We start from the raw sequence: 20,647 nt of genomic DNA on the forward strand, positions 1-20,647 counted from the left end.
AGTGAGCATTCAGTAAATGTTCACTCCATCTGCCTCTGCCTCTGTTTCCTATAATGTTCTTCCTGCAGGGTAATGAATCCGATTCCTTCTTTGAGGATTTCATGATCCAGTACTTCTTAGATTTACTGAACCACAGTCACATCTTTGACTATCGGATTCTTTTTATTATACAAACCCTGCTTTCTCTGGAGATAAGGGCATTGGGGTGTTATCTTTGCTTCTGGCAACCAGAGATAACTTGCAGAGGCTTGGTAGGTAAGAGAAAAATCAGAAGTAACCTTCTACTAACCACGAGCTGGGTGAGATTCTGACAGAGCCCCTCTCAAACAGCTAGGGGGGGGTCTATGTTCCCCTTAGGATCTGGCCCATGGCACAGAAACATGTTTACACAATTACATGGACATGCCCAGCAGCCTACGTCACAGGGACACCATCACTGAATCCCCTGAGCCCCTCTCCAATTGGGAGAGAGTTCAAGCTTCTTACTGACAACTCCTCCTCCCACACCCAGAATGTGGGCACACCAAGGCTCAGCCATTCATTCCCCTCACCAGACCCAATACTGAACTTGTCACTCATGAGGTTCTACAGGAACTCATGGTTGGAGAACTGTAAGAGCCTCTGCAGTCTGCCCACACCTTTCTCTGAAGCTGCCATCTGACATTTGTAACTGCCTCTTGGATAACGTGAACACATGTACGATCTGCTTTGCCACCAGCATGGACAAGCGTGCACACATCAACTGGGAACCAAAGAAAAAAACCGAAAAAAAACCACACTTTGCACCTTAAGAGAAACAAGAACCAAACAAGTAAACACACAAAATCCAGGGTTACTTTCTAGTTCAAGTTCCAAAATAAATGAAACCTTGAGCCTTTCCCATAAGTTACTGACTTCCTAACAAAACCAATGTGAGCCCTGTCTTCTGCAAAGCAGATGTGTAAAGATATGCACTGGTCTTTGTGGATATAATAACCATGTGAGGAAAACCAGACTAACCAAACACTTGGCAATTTCGCTTTTAATAGTAATTTTTCCTTTTAAATACTTGTTGTATTTTCTGTTTGATAAACTAGTCCCTTTAAAGTCTACTCTCTTACAAACTTTTGCAAATGAAATTTTTATCTCTGAGCTTTTCCTCTAACAGTATTTTTTTTAATACGTTTTTACTGCAAACTCTGTTGACTAAAGCCTAAATTATCTTCCTCTTCCTAAATCTCTACCTAAACTTCTTGCTTCCTAATTTCTATCCTCCTCATTATCCAGGCTGAAGACCTTATAGACATCTTTACATTTTCTATTCTCCCTAGCTCCCCACCTCTAAGCAGCAGCTCCTGTCATTTCTTCTTCTGTAATGTTCCAGACCCTTCCATTGTTACTGCCTATGTCAGAGGTTTATAACTCACTTCATGCCTGGATCTTTCCAGCATCCTAGAAGACAGTCTCTCTGCTTCTAGCCCCTCATCCCTGGGTCAAATGGGAGGACCTGGTCTATATGATAATATGGGTTCTAATTTAAACCCAAGGGCTGCTACAGAATATCTCCAAGTCCTCTCCCAGAAGAGTTTTCTCTAACATCTTCCAAGCCTGCATCTGCTTCCTAGCTGGTGTCTCCTCCTTTAAGCAATTAACTCTAGTTCTTTCATCTGTTTTTCCTACGGCATAATTCTGAATTCCTGATCTTGTCTACCCTCCTCTGAGTGTGAAGAAGGTGATGCAAAGCACTGATCAAAGGGTCTGGGGTTAAGATGGAGGTACAAGATAAATCATTATTATGCTGAGTTGTTTATTTTACCTAATTCTCTTAAGGCCCCCTGATGGAACCTGTGGTATCCTCATTTTCAGAAAGCAAAGGTTAAGCTATCTGCTCAAAGCAACACAGCCAGTAAGAGACAAGGCTTGGATCTGAATCCAAGTAAAAGGGATCCACTGCTACTGCTAAGTCACTTCAGTCGTGTCCGACTCTTAGCGACCCCATGGACTGCAGCCCACCAGGCTCCTCCTTCCATGGGATTTTCTAGGCAAAAGTACTGGAGTGGGGTGCCATTACAGTCCATCCTTATTCTGTATTCTGCTGCCTTTATTTATCATATTCATTTTCACTCCCATAGCAGCCTGCATGTAGTATATATATTATGTGCATGCATGCTCAGTTGGGTCTGACTCTGTGACCCCATTGACTACAGCTCGCCAGGTTCCTCTGTCCATGGAATTTCCCAAGCAAGAATACTGCAGAGGGTTGTCATTTCCTCCTCCAGGGGATCTTCCTATGGCAGGAAGGAATCTGGCTAGGGAACAAATGTGTAGCAGGAGAGAGTGGGTGGTTAATTCATCTACTTTCTCACTGATGGAACCACTGACTAAAACCATGACATCTTCTAATATGAAGAACAGGGACTTCCCTGGTGATCCAGGGGCTAAGACTCCATGTTTCCAGTGCAAGGGCCCCAGGTTTGATCCCTGGTCAGGGAACTAGGTCCCACACGCTGCAACTAAAAATTCCACATGCTGCAAACAAGACCCAGCAAGGCCAAATAAATAAGTAAGTTAAAAAAAAAAAACAAAAAACAAAAGTGAAGAACAGTGTATCTTACCTGGAGGTCAGCATCCGCAGCAGGTTTCTGGGCTCCCAGAGTGAAATGGCCTCCTTCTATGATCATGTTGGTGAGCTGCAGCTTGGAGGCCGCTTTCCTATAGACAATCTCTTCCACAGTGTCTCGTCCAATCAGCCGAATAACTTTAACAGACCTGTAGAGAAATCACAGAAAACTAATGTGCTAAAATAGAAGGGTCCGCAAAGAAGCACACAAGCATGCCAGGTCAAGACGCAAAAAAGGAAACAAACCTAAAATGCCAGCTTCAGGGTACAACTAACAGGGGATTGCTGTATGTGAACCTGAGTTATTTGTTAGAGAGAATCTGGCCTCTAATGCTCACTGAACCTTTCCAAAAGAGTCAAGGGAGGGATGACGAGGTGGTCATGATTGGGGTTCCTTATCCGTGGTAGAGGAAAACCTCTGTTAGATCTAAATCATCACCAGGTCAGCGAGTAAGACTTATCTTTTTATCTTAGGTCCATAAACCCATAACTTCATTTTTAAACTGAATCACACCTTAACTCAGGAAGGATGTTAAATAACTTCTCAGAGTCCCTCCTAGTCCTTTCACAATTTGACTTTGCTCTTTTTACCAAAGCAAGTCCCAGCCCAGTACTACTCTGGAGTCAGCAACAGAGATGGGCTAAAACCAACTGGTCTCTCACCGCCCAGTCTAGAACTGTCACCAGCCCACATTCTTCACCTTCCCCCTGAACCCAGAACTACTGAAGAGCCAAGGAAGTGGAACCAGAGCTATGCTTAAATCTCTCACTTGTTCTGGCCAATTCGGTGAGCCCGGGCAGCTGCTTGTAAGTCATTCTGAGGATTGAAATCACTGTCAAAAAAAATAACAGTATCTGCTGCTGTTAAGTTCATGCCAACTCCACCTGAAAACAATACAAAAAAGAATGTTGGCAGAAGTACAAGGGCTAAGGACCAAACTATGATGACACAAGGCCACAGCGTTCAGACTGATAAATTGAAAGCAGCCAAAATGACTGGCTTCATCCTTCAAACTGACACCCGCATCCTCAACTCTAGACAGAGCTTTGTAGTGGTTAAAAGTCCTACATGGGCTTTTGCTGCCTGACTCGGGCAAGTTTAACAACTGCAAGTAACGGAAGTGAGTGGAGCGAGGTAAGAAGCAAAAGTAGGTACTTAAGTTAGCGCCCTGAATCCATTTTAAATCTCTCCAGTTTAAAAATCTTCATTGAACTTCGTTTAGAATAGTCTGTGGAAAAGGAAACATGCTCTTTCAGAAACAGTTTTAAATTTGAGCGAGGTCTGCTGTGGGCACCATCAAGAGAAGACCTCCTAATGTCCACTGCAAGGTACAACCAGGCAGCATGGGCTCCGACACAAGTTAATGAGAAGAGGAGATGCCATGTATTACACCCCCAAGCGGAGCAGGGGGCTATCTCCCTCTGATTGGAGAAGACTTTAGTATTCTCTTCTGTTACTTGTCCACATTAATTAAGGAGAAGGTAACAAAACCAACCAAAGGACAAAAACACTCCCTGGGACAACTTTCCAGTCTTTCTTTAGGAAGAGGGCTGTGGAGGCTCCTTGGACTACGGGAATTAATGAGAAGAACTATGAAGGCAAATTACAGCCTTCTCTTTGATTAATGTGGAAACAAGCACAAAATAGACTCCCTCTTGCCAGGGTCATTACAGCTCGTTGCTGAAACAAGCAAGCCTGAAATGGCTTGTTCCAGGAGCCAGAACTAAGGACCAACTTCTGAGATGGGCTACTGCCTCCAAGCTAGATCTTAAGTCAGGCAGGAACATTCTAATTAAAGCCTTTATATAAAATTAAAGTTGGAATAAACAGATAATAAAGACTGATTACCGAGAGATGCTAATATACTGAATAACAACAACAGCTACCCAGGTGCTATGCTTTACTCTCTGCAGGCACCATTCTAAAGTGCTTTACATATATTAACTCCTACAATCCTCGCAACAATCACGGGTACTCGTTTTATAGACATTGCATGGAAGCACGGAGAGGTTGAGGGATGACTGGAAGCGAAAGGAGCCAGATTCAGTACCACATGGTCTGGCTTCAGAGCCTATGTTTTTTACCCACTATTCCATAATACTTTCAGGCACTTATTTCATTGAAGTGTTTTAATTTTTTTATGAAATGTTTTTTTCATAAAAATTTTCTTCTTCTTCTTGGGTTACTGTTAAGTTCAGCTCTTCTTCATTAAAGGATGATATTTTATAAATAAGCTATAGCCAGACTTGTCTGAGACATATTCATGAGCTCTCACTGCCACCTGGTGGCAATATGACTCAATAAGAAATACCTGAAAGTTGGAGAGAAACTTGAATAAATGATAATGATGCAAATCAACAACTAAAATGTGACAGCAAACAGGACAGCTGGTGTTTGGAAAAGGCTCAGGACTGCTTTGGCTCCTATGAGATCCCTCTGTTCTAATTCCAAGAACTCCAAGGAGATTAGTTGAAAAGCAGAGATCTTTCTTCCTAATTTCAAATGTTTCAAACAATGCTGCTGAGTATGACGGTGTTGAAATCAGTAAGGCATCAGTTCAGTTCAGTTCAGTCGCTCAGTTGTGTCCGACTCTTTGCGACCCCATGGAGTGCAGCACGCCAGGCCTCCCTGTCCATTGCCAACTCCCGGAGTCTACTCAAACTCATGTCCATTGAGTCACTGATGACATCCAGCCATCTCATCCTCCATCATCCGCTTCTCCTCCTGCCTTCAATCTTTCCCAGGATCAGGGTCTTTTCTAATGAGTCAGTTCTTCACATCAGATGGCCAAAGTATTGGAGTTTCAGCTTCAGCATCAGTCCTTCCAATGAATATTCAGGACTGATTTTCTTTAGCATGGACTGATTGGATCTCCTTCTAAGATCACACAGACTGCACCCTCGATCTCAGCCACTTATTATCAGGTTACCTAATCAGTCTCTCCTAAGACTACCCTAAGACAACTGTGACATGAATAAGTGGCTGAGATCAAGGGTGCAGTCTATGATCTTAGAAGCGAGCAGGACCAAATGAATTTCATTATATCTCTTTAATACAGAGATGAGACATACACAGGTAAAACAATCTCCTTATGGTCAACGATTACATTCAACACTACTTTTTAATACCCTATAGTACCAGGGACTTAATAAATGCTTACTAAATAAGACTGAACTCTCTTTTCATAAATGTACTGATCTCTCTTTACAATAGAGGATATACATCCCTTTAGAGCTCCTAATTCTATTCCATCAAGATTTAGGTCTACCAAAAAAAAGAGACTGAGAGAAAAAAAAGAAACTTAAGATTCTGTGAATTCAAAATTAATTTAAGGTCTGCTTGTTCCGTGACATGAGAATAATTTCATCTCCAAGAGCTGACATCATTTAAGTAAATGAAAGCACTCCATAAGTGGTATGGCACTACAAATGTCATATAAAATATTTATGACTTAAGTCATATACAGACAATGTTACAATTAATTCTGAAGAGCTGGAAATTTCATAACAATCACACTTTTTAAAAGCAGATTTTTTATTAAGCTTTCACAACACTTTCAGAGCTACCTGTCAGAAGGACAACTAGTAGGCAGGCTGCTATCTTGTTTCCCAAATTCATGGTTGGGAAGGAGAGCTGTCTCTACTGAACATGACTAAAATTAAAATTTCTATACAAAATTACAGAAATCTTTCAGGATGTTCACAGGTCAATGGTCAAAAGAGATCAGAATTACTTTCCAACAACCCCAGGTTTTAACCTTACTTCTCTGATGAGATGAAAGCTTAAATCAGTTTGACAAAAACGAGTACCATGCTAGAAGTCTAGGACAGTGATAAACTGATGTAACCTACCTCAATTCCCCCCACTCCTTTTTTTTTACACTCCTCAGTAAAAACCTCACCTTTCAGTGAATTAAGGAAAAATCTAATGATTAGGATTTAAATGTACTGTTTCACCCTTTCATTTGTCTGCTTTCATCAATAGGGATGCGGCCTACCTGCCCTGGTACTCAAGAGAAAAGTAAAGATGGGCTGCTGTCCAAAGTTCTTAATGGCCAAGTGTCTCTCTTCTCCTCTTACAGAACCATCCACACGCTCATAGCTGTAGCCTTCACACAGAGGGAGAAAACAGAGAAATAGAAACCATTTTCAATTACTCACTGTGGAGTAAAACACTGTCTGCTCAAAACCAAACACCAATTTTGTCTCTCTCATATACAGTCATGCCCCTACTGTAAGCTATCTTCCTTTGATTCTGAATAATATTCTTAATAATGTTTTTCTCTGTAACATCCCCACACCCCAGATAATTCTTCACAGACCCATCTGGACTGTTAAGTCTAAAAGTCTTGATTAATGTAATGGCCAAGGGATGTCACCTCTATAATCCAGGTAGTCTTGGAGAATATCCAACATCTGGGTCATCTGAGAGAAAAGTAAAACTCGATGGCCTCTGGCAAGAAAAAGAAAAGGAAAAACTGCCAACTCCAATAGTATTTAGGGTGGATTTCCTGCAGGTGAAACTTAGTGAAGAATACAAGTTTACAAAGAAATGAAATCCTGAAGTAGAAACATAAATGTTATAATCATTTACAGAGCCTTCTTCAGTAATGTAAAATGTTTTATACAAGCATGTAACTGCATCAGTAGCTGAGTCCTTACAGCACTTCTCACTGGTGCTGTAAGTGTTGGGATATTCCCAGGAGTCTGCGTCAATGCACCAGAGGGCGTAATAAGCCCTAGATAACCAAGGTGCTTTGCAGGACTCCAGCTCCAGCAGCCAGGGGATCAGCCTGAAGGGATGAGCAGTGTCCGAGGGAAATGATGTAGCCTCTGACTGGAGGTACAGGACTACATGTTTACTTCAAGCATCAGGTTCTCTTTTATACTTTTTCAAAAGCATTAGGTCAGAGGTTTGACATTTTCAGTTCCCCCTCACCCAGATTATTGTCTCATTGTTGCCCTTCAAACAGAGTTCCTGCTTCAGCAATTCTCTCAGAATGGTGTTTACTTGTCATTACATTGTAACTCATGCTTATGTCTGGGCCGCATAAAAGCTCACTATCTCCTAAAAAGGCTTCTAACTATTCTTAATTATTCCTAAACCCTAAACTCAGCAAACTTCTTTTGCCATAAACATTCCCCTCACAAACAGGTCTCATGTAACAATCCTTCCCATGGCCTTAAGCTGTGGCCTATGTGCTCATCCTGGGACATTCTTTGCAAAAATCCTTGAACAAATGACAATGGTTACTTTATAGATTATTTTCTGGGCACAACTGCAGAAGGCTTTGTGCTGTCTCACGCTTCTCTCAAGAATAATAAGCACCTTAACATTCTTTCCAGCCAACCCAACTGACGAAAGGAAGAAACAAGTCAGAATCACAAGAGCTAACTCCTTCATCCTGGGTCCATGCCTGCAGAATGAGGAGAGGGGGTTGGGGCCGTGCCTCCATTTTGTCAGTAATGCCTAACGTGGCTCCTGACAGTGCTTCTTTCCAGGATGGCAATTACTAAATGGAAAGAAACATACAGTTTTAACAGCAAAATAAAAGATATGTGAAGAGAAAGATGCAAAATTCAAATGTACAAAAAATGAAACAAAAACTGATGACCTTAAAGAGCTTGTGGTTGGCAATCAATAGCTCTTCTCTACTTTGGGGTGAAAGTCACTATCCTTTCAATTATAGCTTTATTGGTTGAAAATTTTGAGAAGCATCACTTTAGAGAAGGAAGAGGCAGGTGGCATTTCAAATCCCACATGATACATAAGAAAACTTATGTACGGAGAGGAGAGAAGAAAGGAGGTGGCAAAATGGATTAGGTCAAGGACTAATTCAAGGGAATTCCCTGGTGGTCCAGTTATTAGGGCTCTGCACTTTTCACTGCCAAGGGCTGGGTTCAACCAAAAGCTCCATGGTATGGTCGAAAAAAGAAAGTTCAAACCTACAGCCCATGGTTATCAGCTATTAAGTTTGCATAAACAAAGAAGTACTGTATGGCACTCTCTAAACATGTCTAAACAACATTCTATTAGGAAAACTAATTTAATCTGAGTTTGTGATAGGTGTAGATGAACAATTATGAAAAACTCCTTCAAGACTCTAGCCTCAAACTGGTAGAAAAGGTGTTGAACTTAAAATCTAATCCTCATGTAATCCCATTAGATTAGAACTTCATCTAATCCCATTTCTGTCATTTGCTGGCTGTGGTGGCCTCAGACAAGCCACAAAGCCTCTCTGGGCCCGTTTCATCACCTGTGAAATGAAAAGGTCAAAGAGAAGCTGTTTATGTGTCCTTCTCCCAACACTAGGACACTTAGAGGAGATACATCATAGCCTATAAAATACAATCAGGCATGCAGCTGTTTGACTTGCACATTCCTAATGTTGGACACTTTTGCCAAATCTCAGGTTTTAGGTTGGTTCAGGCCTTCCTGGGTCAGTTGTCCCTAAGGGACAACTTAGAAATCCTTGGGAAATGGATTTTTTTCTAGACTGCTCTGTACCTCCGAGAACCAGAGGATCAGATACAGGCCAGACACCAGGCCACTGAACACTTAGCTAAATCTTTACAGGCCCCAAAAAAGTGGCTTAATTCTTCCAATACCCAACTTGCATCTCAGGGAAAGAGTCCTCGAGTTCTCCTTGAGTTCAAATCAAGCCCCACAAGTTAACAAGAGTAAATATTTGCTAAGTACTTAATATGTGCCAATTCAAAGCAAGGTACACCAGCAGGCCTTTTAAAAAGAAACGTTTGATGGTATCTTTGTCTTTGTTGAACTAAACAATACAGCTAGAGTGACATGGTTAATATAACAAGTAACCAGACAGCAGATTAAGGCAGTATGCTGCCAAATGCTGGATTAGGATCCTAAGTGCTATAGGAATTCAGGAAAGGAAAGGATGATCATAGAGGGGATGGCATGGGATGAAGGGTATAGCTGCAGAAAAGGTGGAACCTGAATCAGGGTCTTGGAAAAAAGGAGAACTGGGATTAGTCTCAAGAAATCAGTGAGTTGCACATTATTCTGGTTTCAACAATCACCAGCTCAGAATAGAAAATATGAACCTATCACCTACTTGGAATACAGGAATGCCAACAGCTTATCCAGCAGGTGAAGTTTCCCACTAGCCTCAATCAAGTGGTCTCCAATTTCAAAAGGCTCTGGTTCCACACCTGGGAAAGAAAGAACCCACTCCCAGTAAATATGTTCCCAGTTGGGGCAGACTCTGAATGGAGAAGCTGATGGCGAGGCTACAGAGAAGCCAAGATCCTTCTAACTGATAATGAGCCCAAGTCTCATATCTCTTTGAGGCATTTCATAATTATTTGTTTATATTATGATATCAGCACTACCCAATATCAATCACAGAGACTGGCACATCCAATATGTCTAAGAAATGTTTACCCAAGGAACAAATCTACTCTTTGGGAAAGTGAAGCACAGGGAGATGCTAAAGACCAAACAGACCCAAAACTGAAACCTTCAGGCTCTCACTGTAGAAAACAAATCAAGACAAAGAGTTAGATATAAATTAGTCATTCTCATGCTGAAACTGAAGCACAGGGAGACGCTAAAGACCAAACAGACCCAAAACTGAAACCTTCAGGTTCTCACTCTAGAAAACACATCAAGACATAGGGTTAGATATAAATTAGTCATTCTCATGCAGGGTACAAAATAAACTGGAAGGCTTCTTTTAAAATCTACATGTTCCCAACAGCTCTTCGCATAAAAGAAAAGCTCTGACATGCACCTCATTAAGATTCTGTGACATTTTAAAACAATTCATATGGCTACTTGGCAACAACTTCCTTCAAATGACTGCAGAAAAGCCTCTGCATTGATCCTATCAATACTAGAGCCCTCACAGCATAAAATGCCTGGAACTGTCCCACAGGCTACCCATCAGAGTGAATTAAAAAGAAAAAAATCTGAATGAAAATGAAAACACTACATATCATGTGTAGAATGCAGCTAAATTAGTACTTAGAGGGAAATTTACAGACATCCATAAGATGAAATTTCCTCAGCAAAGGAGGCAGAGAAGGAGAAGACATAAGGCAGATGGAAAAGCAAGAGAAAGTATTGTCCCAGAAGCCAAAGGAAAAAGGTGTTTCAAGAAGTGATCAACTGTGTCAAAGGTTTTGAGAGATGGAATTAAAAAAAAGTGAACTGATAACCATCAGTTGAACCACACAGAGACCACTGATAAACTAGCAATGGTGGTGACAAAAAAGGTTCACTGACTGGGTTCAAGACAAAGGGACACACAATCATAAAAATTCAGATTATGAGATATCCCATAAAACATAGAGCCATGATTCTTTAAAACTGTCAATTTAATGAAAAAGTAAAAAAAAAAAAAAGCTGAGGAGCATTTCTAGATTATAGGAGAATAAAGAGACATGACAAATGCACTGTAAGATCTCTGACTGGATCTTGAATTTGAAAAGAACAAAGATGGACACAGGCAGATTCACAGGACAGAAGTATTCACATGATTTCCCATAAGCTTCATGTGATACAAGAAGCTCTCCAAAATAAATGAAGACCCAGAAAAGTGGCAAAATTTAAAAATGTTTTTCTACCATAATGAAATCAAGATCACCAGGAGAAATATCAACAACCTCAGATATTCAGATACCACTCCAATGGCAGAAAATAAAGAGGAACTAAAGAGCCTATGGATGACAGTGAAAGAGGAGAGTGAAAAATCTGGCTTAAAACTCAACATTCAAAAAAATGAAGATCATCACATCCAGTCCTATCACTTCATGGCAAACAGAAGGGAAAAAAGTGGAAACAGTGACAGATTTTATTTTCTTGGGCTCCAAAATCACCGTGGATGGTGCCTATAGCCACAAAATTACAAGACACTTGCTCCTTGGAAGAAAAGCTATGACAAAGCTAGACAGCATATTAAAAAGTAGAGACATCACTTTGCCGACAAAGGTCCATATAGTCAAAGCTATGGTTTTTCCAATAGTCAGGTACAGATGTGAGAGTTGGACCATAAAGAAAGCTGAGAGCCAAAGAATTGATGCTTTTGAATTGTGGTGCTGGAGAAGACTCTTGGAAGAGTCCCTTGGACTGCAAAGAGATCAAAACAGTCAATCCTAAAGGAAATCAACCCTGAATATTCATTGGAACGACTGATGCTGAAGCTGAAGCTCCGATACTTTGGTCACCTGATGCAAAGAGCTGACTCACTGGAAAAGACCCTGATGCTGGGGAAGATTGAGGGCAGGAGGAAAAGGGGGCAAGAGAGAAGGAGATGGTTGGATGGCATCACTGACTCAATGGACATGAGTTTGAGCAAACTCCATGAGTGAAGTACAGGGAAGCCTGGAGTGCGGCAGTCCATAGGGTCACAAAGAATGGGATACGACTTAGTGACTGAACAATGAACAACAATTATACTGAACAAAGGGAAGCAGTTGTGGAAAAGGAACTACAGTATGTGAGGAGGCTGAGTAAAATGAAAATTATGTTTAACAAGGTCTGTTCATGTGCTCAGCCGCTCAGTCGTATCCAACTCCTACCGAGGTCAGCTTACATAGAATTCTCTCATTCTCCAGTTTCTGACCTTGAGGATAAACATGTCGCTCTCCTTCCAGCAAAGGGAGGAGATGTTCATGCTGGGAGGGGACGGGGGAATGGATATGCTATCATTTCTGGGCCTGCGGTTTTGGGGTTGTAGTGTTTGTTTTTGTTTTTGCTATTGTTTCTTTTTAAGTGTCCATAGCTCAAAATTATAACAAAATGCAGATCAGATCCTATCACTCCCCTGATTAAAATTCTCTTGTGTTTTCCCATTGTATCTAAAATAAAAATAAATTTACTTTAAAAAGATAAAAGAAAAAGTCATAAGGGACGTTTAAAACTGAAGAAATCTGAATATGAACAATACATTAGATAATCAACATAAAAAATTAACAAGAGAAAATGGGGAAAAATAGATAGTAAATATAGGCAAATCTTTTTAAGAACTTTTCTATGAGGTTGGCCATAAAATGACAAAAAAAGTAATGCTGAGAAAAAAGGGCACTGCCTCACCATCAAACAAATATGGGTGATCCACACACTTCCGAAGCTGGGACAGGACATTCTGAAGTTTAACTTTCTTCGCCATCTCATTTTCAAATGCATCTGAAATTTTAAAGAGAGAGAGAGAGATGGATTACTTAACAACAACAAAAAACCCTGCAAGTTTCCATACATAACCTTACTCATTTCAATAATGTATCTTTCAAATCTATGTCTCCCAAATTTCACTGAAGTGCATTAAGAACAGCACACTGATAAGAAGTTTTCTTAACCATCACCTTGTTTTAAGACGGAAAAGTAAAAGTGTTAGCTGCTCAGTCGTGTCCAACTCTTTGTGACCCTATTGTAGCCTGCCAAGCTCCTCTGACCATGAAACTCTCTCAGCAAGAATACTGGAGTGGGTTGCCATTCGCTTCTCCAGGGGATCTTCCCAATCCTGGAAACGAACCCGGGTTTCCTGCATTGCAGGTAGACTCTTTATCATCTGAGCCACCAGGGGAAGCCCTTAAGGAAAATCAGGAGTGGGGGGATGGGGAGGAAATCTCACAAAGTCAACAAACAACAAAGTCAGAGTTATACTTTGACTGGCAAAGGTACTCTGCCAGTTTCACTCTAGTTGACCTGACTACTACTCAGAATAAAAAATCCCATCCCATTTTCTTGCTATACAAACTGAGTGTGATTATAAAGTGCATGAAAATCACATTCTCTTTAGTTTCTAAATGGACAAGTACCCTCTGATTACCTAGGTCTTTCATCAAAATGGCCTTGTAGTATTTTTTCTGCAGTGCTGACATGCCATGGTATATCACCACTTCCGTCTTCCTGGGAAGCTCTGTGGCTACCTCAGCCTTTACTCGTCTCAGCAGAAATGGCTGCAAGAGTTTGTATAGTTCACTTGCTGTACAAGAAAAGAAAAAACACACACAATTAGAGTGGGACAAAAGCAAAACCAAGGCAATGAACTATTAGAGAACATACAACAGTTTACTTTTGTTTCTCATTTTCATACCAATTCTGCCTTCTAGGCCAGCAAGGTAATTCTTCACAGTATTTCGTCCTTCCTTGGATTCTTCTTTCCAACTTCTTCTGTTTCTTTCTAATAGTCTCATTTGCATAGAACTATTCTTTTTCCAGGATACTTTTGCATTTGATCAGCATAACAGCTCAGAAATGTAGGCAAGGTGGTAACATTGTCCCTATTTGTAAAACTAAGTGAAGTTCAGAGAAGTCAAATCCCTTATCCAAAGTCACACAGCTGGTTGATAAAGGTGCTAGTACTCACACTTAGTTCTTTGACTTCCATACCCTTTTTCCTTCCTGAGCTGTCAGAAACTTTTAAAAACTAGCCTAAACTGGAATTACACTGCATGCAGGATTGCCAGAAACAAAAAATAAAAATAAAAGTTAAATTTGAATTTGATGAACAAATAATTTGTTAAAGATCAGTATGTCCTGTGTAATACTTGACTTGGAATATTTTATATAGCAACCTTAAACATGGGAACAATCCGAGCAGGTTCCCCAGGTAAAATTCAATCTGTGGAATGGAGATTTCTGCTGTGAGAAGCCTTTCCAACTCCTCCTCAGCTAGTACATACAGACCCACTAGTTGGCATGCCTATCAATTATTTTGAATAATGAGCCTGGGATAATATCACATAGACAGACAATTTTAAGAGGCAGAGGAGCAAAGGTATGAGAAGAAAACTACAAATGACCATTGTACAAACCAGAATGGCTTCCTCCTTTACTTCCAACACCATCCAGCCCAGACTTTTGGTTCTTATGTACTGATAAAAGTGTTAAAAGAAACACTAGTGCTATGGAGCCCTGAATGACAGTTTCAGACTACGGCACCCACATATTTCTCTGCCTCAAGAAGTACCATAGGAAGTTATCCAAGTCCTCACAGAAATTATACGTTGGAAAAAAAAGTCTGCAAACCAGCAGACACTATTTCTTCTGATAATGACCCAAATAAGCACAATTATAGAGTCATGTGACAAACAAATAGGAGAATCACGAACAGCAGGCACTGGGAACAACAGGAGGGCTCTGACAGCACCTTATCTTTGTGAGGCTCTTTACTTCCTCAGAAGGGGTTCTCTGGTTATAGATTCTCCTTCTTTTCTATCTGTAACCCTTATGCCCTAGGGAAGTTGCTGGGCCCAGACCTCTTGGGCATGATTTGTAAGAAGGGAACTTGCCTGACTCAGACTCTTTCTCAATGTCCTGGTAACGCTGAACAAAATCTTCCACCTGCTCCTTGGAAAAGAGATCAGGCTCCACAAAACTGAGGAGTGAGTAGAGCTCCTGGAGGCTGTTCTGGATGGGTGTTCCAGTCAACAGGAGGCTGAAGACAACTGAGAACTCAAATATACAAATGAATAAAATGAAAATCTGTAACGCTGGAAAGCAAGACTGAGTGACCCACCACAACCTTAACACAGAGAGGCATGATTCAATGAAATGAATTCAGGGACATGAAATCAGAAAGCTCAGATTCTAAATGTATATAACTGTTTGATGTAGGAAATAATACCTCTTCAGTTTCAACTATAAGAAGGGGATAATAATCTTGTGACGGAGATACCATTTATAAAGTAAAATCACTTTGTGAACCCTAAAGTATCGATGAGTATTCAAAATGGTTACTGTTATGCAACCTATGTGGAAATTCAAGCACACAGCATATACTCATGCAGTTTGAGAAGCCCAAAACTACAGCAGCAGGACCCACCACTATAAGAAAGAAGATATATTTTTTAAAAACATCCTTTCGTAAAACTTAACACGTGTAGCCAATGTAAGACAACAAGAATTCTGGACGTTTCTGGACTATATACCACCCAAAATGGAAAGACACTTGTTCAATTTTGAGCAGAGGAATAAGAACCCCATAAATAACAGACTAATGAAGTAAAAGGTTAGGAAAAACAGTAACAACAGTTGTTAGGTCAAGCAAAGGACAATCTCTTAGCTAACATAAAAAGACCTTATACTACTTGAGTTAAATAATACAGTACAAAGAGAAAGCTATATGCTGTACGTGTATATATGTATATGTATATGTATATATATATATATATATATGTATATGTATGTGTATGTATATATATATATATATATAACATGGAAATACATTATGTATGTATATATGCATATATATATATATATATATATATATATATATATACATACACACACTGAATTCTGGTATTTAATATATTTTTATTTTTTTAACAATATTGGAGAAGGAAATGGCAACCCATTCCAGTATTCTTGCCTGGAGACTCTCATGGACAGAGGAGTCTGGAGGGCTACAGTCCATGGGGTCGCAAAGAGTCAGACACGACTGAAACAACTTAGCATGCACACATATATACATTTAGGTTTGGGTGTACACATGCGCTGTAAAGAACGTGGCAGCATATATACCAAATGTTAACGTACACAGTGGAATAGGATTATTGGTGGCTTTTACTTTTCCTCTTGTGTTTCTATAATTTGATTTGGGAGGGGGTCATAAGAAGATATCAAAGGTGATAAATGAAATGATACAATCAATGAAAACTGTTTTCAAAATCTTTTGGGGGAGCACTTTCACTTGGTTTGTTTCTTTTTAAATTGTCTAATCAATGCCCACCCACTCGTGCTGCTTATAGTGCAACGTATTCACAATATTTCAAGTATGGGAAATGGTTAACAACGAATGTTTCCAATAACCAAATCACATTTTTACAATATGCTCAAAGAACTAAAATGGCCAAAAAATATGAAGTCAACAAGGATAACCAAGGTTGTCAATCACTAAAATGAAATTACACTATCACATGGATTAACATTTTAATTCAAAGCAGTGTTCATTCAGCATCAAAAGTTATAATCGGGAAAAAGAAGCCTAGAGACAATCTCTGCTTATATTTAAAATTTTGGAAACTTTTTTGTATAAAATATTTTGCAAATATTTCCTACATTATTAAATATTCTTCTACATAATTTTTCATGGCAGCCTTACTCTGTAAATATACTGTTTGGGTATACCACAAATTGTACAGTATAATCAATTCCTACATTGACATTTAGGTTTCTTCCAAATTTTACAAACAAGCTGAAAACAGTATTTGGAAGAGGAGAAAATAAAAGGCAGTACCCTTCTCCCCGCCTCTCAGCCCAATCAATAAATGTGTTTTTTTCCTGACCAACTAGCTGTCTGCAGTTCAAACCTCACCTAAAAAGGAATACTCAGAAAACATAAAACAATCTCCTCTGAGCCTGTTTCCTTACCAATAAGAAGAAAAGGCTCTGGAGCCAGCAACAGACTTTAGCTTCCCCACTCCAAACACAGGCTTCCTTTACTGTGTTTACTTCCTTTCCTGCTTCTCTTTTCCCACTATAAATCAATAAACTGGCATAGCAGCTGATGAAGCAGTATCTTAGAGTCTCTTAGGTGCTGGATATGACAATCTTTTGGAAAAGAGACAGTATTAAAGAGTCCTTAAAAAGAAGGCAAAGGACACCACAGAGCAGAGGGGGCCCTACTAGGGGACAGCAATCTTTGAGATCGGGGTAATAATAATAATAGTGGCCATATCTGCATTTAAACACTAAAAACTGTTAACTTTTAACCAGTAAATAAAGAATTCAGATCTAAGACTTTCCTCCAAATGACCTCTAAATTCATTAATTGATCTATTATAGGAAAAGGGACCAAAAGTCAATGACAATCCCAGAAATTTGCACACCAGGTCACAGGAATTAATAAGTCTTTACTAGGTCAACAACAAGAAGGAGACTTCATACTCATAAGCTCTTCAACTGGTTCCTCAGAAAAGAGGGCAAATGTAAGGCTACAATGACATTTCTCATCTGCTTTGCCAGAATGATGCCAGAGAACTGAATGGAGTAAGATCAAAGGTTTCATACTCAAAAAAGTATGACAGAGACAGGTGAGACTGAAGGGAATATTCAATGGCATGAAATTAGTCTGTTCATGACTCTGAATTGTCAAATTTTTTAAACAGGTAAATGGGGGAGTGGTACAATAAATATGTCAGATATGTTTGTTATTGCAGACAGAAAAACTACATTAAGATTATTTTTAAAGAAACTGAAAATCAAAAAGACAGTTGAAGCATTTCCAAAAATACAACGTATTATCCTGGGGTAGAGTCCTATTCATTTGACAACCAGATTTTTAATAAACATTATCTCCTATGTAAAAGACAAGAGAAACTAGGACATGTTAAGCATTACTTCTGTCACCATAAAATGTTCACTGAACCCTGCAGAAATCTCACTGAAAAAAATGTGTCAATTTAATTGGCTCTATACAGGACCAAACTAATATTAACATTTTTTAAAAGGGAGTGATATACAAACTAAAAGCATCCTATGAGTTTACCTCTGAAAGAGTCTTATGCAGCAAGGAGCTTTGGTTTTTCAACCTGTGAGCTTCATCCACAACAAGAACACTCCAAGGGAAGCTGTAAGGGGAACATCCATGTTTTCAGTTTTATATAACTCAAACACATATCTCACACCCAAAAGTCTTACTACAAAACTAAGACTCTTTCTGGGAAGACCAATATCAAGCCCATTCTGTTAGAAACACACCCAAATTGCCTTCTCCAAGAGCCGACCAAGTACATCAGGCAATATCTGGATAATGTAGTAAAATTAAGGGAATTTATTTTCTGAGATGGAAAAGTTCTATGCATTGAAGGTAGAAAAGAGGCGCTGGAGACAGAAAGCAGAAGGAAACACGACCATTTACTATGTGCCACTTTAACATACCTAAAGTTTGGAGCTTTAGGTATGTTATTTAACCCCAAAAAATAAAATGAGTAGACATTATTGTGCCCTTTTTACTAATATAAAAAATACTAATAAAAAAGACTGATACTAAAGCTCAGTTAAGGTCATAAAGTTAGTATGAGGCAGAACTAAGATACAGACCCAGAAGAAAAATCAAGACACAATGATGTCACGTTAGCTAAAAAAAAAGTGTGATTTTAAAATGGGGACATGGCAGACTTCCCAGGTGGTACAGTGGAAAAGAATCTGCCTGCCAATGCAGGGAACGCAGGTTCAATCCCTGGTCTGGGAAGATCCCATATGCTGCAGAACAACTAAGCTCCTGCACCACAACTATTGAGCCCACACTCTAGTGCGCACAAGTCACAATTTCTGAAGTCCATGTGCCTAGAGCCTGTGCTCTGCAACAAGAGAAGCCACTGCAATGAGAAGCCTGTGCCCTGCACTGAAGAGTAGCTCCTGCTCGCTGCTACTAGAGAAAGCTGTCAAGCAGCAAGGAATCAGAGAAGGCAATGGCACTGCACTCCAGTACTCTTGCCTGGGAAATCCCACGGACAGAGGAGCCTGGTAGGCTACAGTCCATGCGGTCGTGAAGAGTCAGACACGACTAAGCGACTTCACTTTCACTTTTCACTTTCATTCACTGGAGAAGGAAATGGCAACCCACTCCAGTGTTCTTGCCTGGAAAATCCCAGGGATGGGGGAGCCCAGTGGGCTGCTGTCTATGGGGTCGCACAGAGTCGGCCACGACTGACGTGACTTAGCAACTTAGCAGCAGCAAGGAATACCCAGTGCAACCAATAAATAAATAAATTATAAAAAATGGGGATGTGGTGAACAGATCAAATGTTACAACAAGAAGATACATCACTGGCACTGTTAATGTAGAAGTCACTGGTGGCTATGCCAGTGCCCTTTGGTAGCATAATAGTTATGACCACAAATTCCCAAGAAGATATCCTCTGTATATACTCCTGGGAAGCTGTTTAGCCCACAAAAAAATTTAAAATATGTATGTATTACTATGTTCAAAGCTACATTATTTAAAACAGCAAAAAACCTGAAAATAATAATAGGTCCAATAATGGGTGATGAAACACAGCATTTTAAATGATAAATATGTTATAATTTAAAAGGCCTATATAACTAAAAAATATATAAATATTATATATTTATATAATATATATATAATAAAAACCATGCAAAAGATAAAGTGGAAGTTATGAGGCTCTTATCTCATTTGTAAACATTCTGTAATCCCATTACATTATTCTTATACTTAAAAAACTAAATGTACAGGACTTCCCCTAGTGTTTCAGTGGTTAAGAATCCAGCTTCCAATGCAGGTTTAATCCCTGGGCGGGGAACTAAGATCCCACATGCTGCAGGACAACTAAGTCCATGGTCCACAACTACTGAGCCTGTGCATCTCAAATAGAGACCCCAAGGGCCACAAATTAGAGCCTACACACTCTGAAGCCTGTGAGCCACACCTAGAGAGAAGCCTGCACATCGCAACAATAAGCCCATGCACCAGCACACCACAATGAGAGATCCAGAGGGCTGCAACCAAGACCCTGACACGATCAAAAATACATACATACTTACATATTAAAAACAACTAAATGTACGTACAAGTAAAGCAGAACACTGGAAAGATATATGGAAATTAAAATCCCTCAAATATTAGAGGAAGATCTTGAGCAGAGGTTGACCTTAAAAGAGGAGGAAGCCTTCTTCCTCTGAGGCCATAGAGAAAATCCAGAAAATGGGTACAGAGACAGACACTTAGGCCCATTCACCTACTGAGTGGTGCAGGTAGAGGGAAGAACTGGGTCCAAGAGAGGGTGCAGGAATCAGGGTCACTCCTGCCGGGTAGCAGGAGTTGCACTGAAGGATCATGAGGAGTAAGAGTCCAGCTGATCTTGGACGCTGGTCACAGCATGACAAGGGTGTGAGCCCTTTTCAAGGGGCTACAGGACAGTGCCTGGCTCCTGTTTAAATGACCATTCAACATAGATTAGGTACTAATCTGTTAAGATCATTACAGTATTATTATGGTATTAAGAGCTGTATACTCAGATTTTTTTTCTTTAATTTCTATTCTTTTAATTCAGTTTGCCACACAGTGTGGCATGTGAGATCTCAGTTCCCCAACCAGGGATCAAACCCAT

The 20,647-nt window shown here is 39.9% G+C and overlaps 1 protein-coding gene across 5 annotated transcripts in view; it reads right to left on the reverse strand.

Annotated features, from left to right (window-relative positions):
* CHD1L (chromodomain helicase DNA binding protein 1 like) overlaps positions 1-20,647 on the reverse strand; it is a 64,541-nt gene that overhangs the window by 19,297 nt on the left and 24,597 nt on the right. For 3 of the 5 annotated variants that reach the window (XM_019956680.2, XM_019956681.2, XM_019956684.2), the window contains exons 6-14: positions 18,061-18,142; positions 14,864-15,026; positions 13,399-13,554; positions 12,663-12,755; positions 9,682-9,778; positions 6,979-7,052; positions 6,598-6,708; positions 3,370-3,484; positions 2,595-2,748 (exon numbers count right to left, since the gene is read on the reverse strand). In XM_019956680.2, coding sequence (XP_019812239.2) covers positions 2,595-2,748; positions 3,370-3,484; positions 6,598-6,708; positions 6,979-7,052; positions 9,682-9,778; positions 12,663-12,755; positions 13,399-13,554; positions 14,864-15,026; positions 18,061-18,142 — 1,045 coding nt within the window. Of the gene's footprint in view, positions 1-2,594; positions 2,749-3,369; positions 3,485-6,597; positions 6,709-6,978; positions 7,053-9,681; positions 9,779-12,662; positions 12,756-13,398; positions 13,555-13,665; positions 13,821-14,863; positions 15,027-18,060; positions 18,143-20,275; positions 20,385-20,647 lie in introns of those variants that run through there. The other 2 variants (XM_019956685.2, XM_019956686.2) reach the window with 2 other exon arrangements.

The sequence above is a fragment of the Bos indicus genome, chromosome 3 (assembly GCF_029378745.1).
Source record: "Bos indicus isolate NIAB-ARS_2022 breed Sahiwal x Tharparkar chromosome 3, NIAB-ARS_B.indTharparkar_mat_pri_1.0, whole genome shotgun sequence".
NCBI classification, from domain to species: Eukaryota; Metazoa; Chordata; class Mammalia; order Artiodactyla; family Bovidae; genus Bos; species Bos indicus.